At 40.1% G+C, this 3,875-nt stretch overlaps 1 protein-coding gene across 1 annotated transcript in view; it reads right to left on the bottom strand.

Annotated features, from left to right (window-relative positions):
• Nucleotides 1-3,875, bottom strand: part of ATRN (attractin) — a 127,911-nt gene that overhangs the window by 77,313 nt on the left and 46,723 nt on the right. The window contains exon 16 of the mRNA XM_006758124.2: nucleotides 860-1,079. Coding sequence (XP_006758187.1) covers nucleotides 860-1,079 — 220 coding nt within the window. The remainder of the gene's footprint in view (nucleotides 1-859; nucleotides 1,080-3,875) is intronic.

The raw sequence follows: 3,875 nt of genomic DNA, 5'->3' as shown, positions 1-3,875 counted from the left end.
AAAATCGCATAACAGCCGAGCATACACCCAGCAGCGCTGCTGATGCCTGAACGGTATGTGGAATGAAGTGGGTGGGCATCGGGAGGCCACTATGGCACGGGGCAAGCACTATGGGCAGTCTATCTGAAGTGTACCTGGCGTATAAGACGACCCCCCACTTGGAGGCATATTTTTCAGGGCCAAAAAATCGTCTTATACGCCGGCAAATACGGTACTTGTGAACCCTCTGCAGGAGGCGGACACTTGTCTTGAGCTTATCGGCGTGCTGCAGGTGCTGCCCTGTGCCTGGCTTTAAGAAGCCTAGATGTAGCCCAGAAGAGAGGTGCAAAGCCATGAAGCTACTCAAAGTGTTTGCTCCTTCAGTACTCAAGCACAGCTTTAGCACATCAGGTTTGCTTCTGTTTTCTGTCCCAGAACTGCACTCATCATTTTTCTCCCTACTGACACATTTTTCTGTCCACTGTCCCTTTTGTCCCCTATGTCAGTTCTGATCTTTCCTTTGCTTTTATTTGTATTTTTGGTTCTTTCTTCCACAGCATTTCTCTGCCAACACCAAGAAATTAACCTTTTAAAGCAAGTCTCAAACTTTTTGAGATCAACAAACCAATCAATCTCATTGTAAGAATATTAGGTTCTCTGAGTAGTATTAGTTATTTTTGTTTAAGTTTATGGGTCATACTATTCAGAGCCAGAGGAAATTTTCTTCTGCTTTTAAAATTCTGAGTTATACTCTGCTTCATATGCTTGAAATCAATACACAATCTATTTTTCATGAATATTTTACATATATCAATACTAGGCCTCCTATGGTTTTGCTTTCAATGAACTTCCAGTAATGCATAATTCCCCATATACCTACCCAGCTTTTCACAGACACTACCATTGAGTGGGTTGATGCAGGTTGCAGCCTTCAGGCCCCGAGTACTGGGTTCTGATAAGATTCCACAGAATCCAGCATCACTGGGCTCAAACGGCATCCACTGTATCGAACTATTTGTGAATGGGGACATATCTTCCCAGCACCAGTAGGACACATTGATCTTCCGAAGGCCAACCCATGGGGTCAAGGTCAGCTTGGTCTGTAGACAAGAGAGACACAGTTATGAATATAAACAATGTCTTGACCAAAACAGGCTTCTAAATAAAAACCATGAAGTTACAAATATCCCAAAGATACAGGAAAACCTTCGTATCCATTGACTCAGCCATTGCAGGTAAGGACAGACCATCATTTTTAAGTTATATATCATGCTTGGCCATTTAATATGGCCACTTTACAAAGGACAAAAATATAGCTGAGAGAATATATGAAAAATTTCACAGAGACTAATGGCAAGACAATAATCAAGGTCCAAAATTTCCATATCCTACGACATGCTATGAAGAGATAGCCACCCCCAAACTTGGTTTATATATCTATCCATACATGAAATAATCTTGCCAATATTTCTGAAATATTGGTTATCTGTCTATCCTCAGAATCATTAACTAAGCCTGTTTGGGGCACTGAACAGCTCAGATGACTGGAGATTTCCACCTTCAGCTGGGGGAAGGGCTGGCATTGAATTTTATAGGGAATAGTGGGATAGTAAAACCCTGGGTGAGTCTCTGACTGCTGCTCTACTGAAATTTCCTTCCTGTTGCATTAACAAATTCTTTTAAAATAAAAGTACAAAGGTTAGCCCAGAAATGAAAGATAGTCCTAATTTTGCCAGTTATAAAACAAAATGTACTATGTATTTCAATTTTTGAGGAAAAAATATGCATTCCTATTGAAAGACCCAACAGAAATAGACATACCCCATAGTAGTTATTTTTAGTTGTAGTAAGTAATATTTATTCTATTTTTAATATTACTATTTTCTAAATTTCCTCTGAAATGTGTATTATTTTTTAAGGAAAGAAAACAAAGTCCTTCAATAACTTCTCTTTGCTTTCCTGATAAATCTCAAAGTAATTAGCATTGTAGACAAGGCCTCTCAGGATTTGGCCTTGATTCCTCATAAGACACACCTACAGCAACTCCCTTCCACCCAGCCTGCAGCTCACCCCTCAAACTCCGCATCTTGCATGTGTGGTAGCAAAGTACAGAGAGCCCTTCCCTAGTCACCTTCCCAATTCACTCTTCATCATCAGGGGTTACCTCTTTCTGGCTACGAGCCAGCCTCTGCCCTAAAGACTAGGTTGAGTATGCTTATTTGTTTTTCCATATAAGTCTGGGCTCTTAGTCTAGACTTACAGCTTAATTTACAGCTTAACACAAGACTGTGAATTCTTATTGTATAAAGATAGTCCCAGCTAATTTGACTACCCAGAACCTTCTAGAACTAGAAAACCTGAGGAAGAGAGAAGAGGGACCAGAAGATAGGATATCTGTGACCAGCTTGGATAGCCAAACCCTTCTAACCAGCTATTCGTGGAGACACATGGAATTGGGAGTCACTGGAAATGTGCAAAACTGTAAGCTATCAATTTTCTGAAGAGTGACCACAGATAAGATCAGCTGACAGCCAAAGACAGAACACTGTAGAGACCCGCATTTGGGGGTCAGGTAAAGAGAAACAAACAAAAGTAGTCCCTAATGGAGATTATAAATTTGAAAAACTTTTAAGATATAAAATATCAAATGTGGCCATAATGTCCCATGAGGTAACCATTTATGATGTATTACCAATGTTTCCACACCATACCAAACTTGCACTTAAAAAAAAAAAGACTAAATGTAGAAAAGTAAAAAATAGGCACCTCTACCCAATTGCAGAATGGGTAAAAACTGCCCTCTAGGCAGTATGCAGGGCCACATGTAGCCAGGACCCAGGCCATACTCCATATCCTCACCTGAAGCAGGCTGCACTCAAGGAAGTACTGCCTATTGCTTCTCCCTACTTGATGAGAAGAACTCCTCTCCCGCCAAATGCTCTGTACCAAAGCCAGTGCTGGTAAGAGCTTTGTCTTGTGTCTACTTAGTTGAGGATAGTCCCACAGCCTAAGATTTTAAACTCCAAAAGACCAAATGTGATTGTGGAATGTCAACTATAAGCCACCTCAGAGCACTGAGCAGATGGGAAGAGAACTTGGGGTTCTGTGTCTTAGAAACTTTTGATAAGAAGGTACTCTCTCCTTTTGGGCTGGCCAGGCCTAAGGAAGATGCAAACAAACATTTATTGGGTGATGAACATTAAATCATATTACACACTGTAATAATACCTAAAATCTGAGACTCAGGTGGCTTAATTCAACCTAGCTAAGTAGCAGTGACATTCCGCTCCCCCACAACAGCAACACCAGGGGATAAACCAATACAAAATCATCACTGTTGTCACAAAGATATGTGCATATGTACACACATTACTATTCAATACACATGTAATTATTCAAATATAATTTAGTAGATATGACTAATAAAGTGTTTAAAATGTTAAGGTAAAAAAGAAGGTATTAAAGGAAGAGCATCTGCCAGTGGCCGTTCCAGTGTGTTACACAGCACTCCTCCTGCCAAGCACATCACAGGTGAGAGCTGTGTTCATGCCCTCAGTAGACAATAGATGTAAGTCCTGAGGATTTTAACTTACCATGCTCTGCGATGATTGCATTATTCGCAGCTGCTTAAGGACAAAGTCTATCTTCTGCTGGTTTGTAAGAGAAGCCAAAAGGGCATTGTGGTTCCTACAGGACAATTTAGCGGTGTCATAAGTCTCCCTCGCAGTAGAAATTTTCAAACACATGTTTAAAACCAAATGCCAGCCACTGCCACAGATATTTTCTTTTGTAAAGGATAGAGAGAAAGAAAAAAACAAACAAAAAACAACAAGTTTTAGAAATCACACAGAACTACTACATTACTGTTCGAATTAATAAAAAACCAAATGATATTG

The sequence above is a fragment of the Myotis davidii genome, unplaced genomic scaffold (assembly GCF_000327345.1).
Source record: "Myotis davidii unplaced genomic scaffold, ASM32734v1 scaffold32, whole genome shotgun sequence".
NCBI classification, from domain to species: Eukaryota; Metazoa; Chordata; class Mammalia; order Chiroptera; family Vespertilionidae; genus Myotis; species Myotis davidii.
This window is presented reverse-complemented; position numbering and strand designations above follow the sequence as displayed.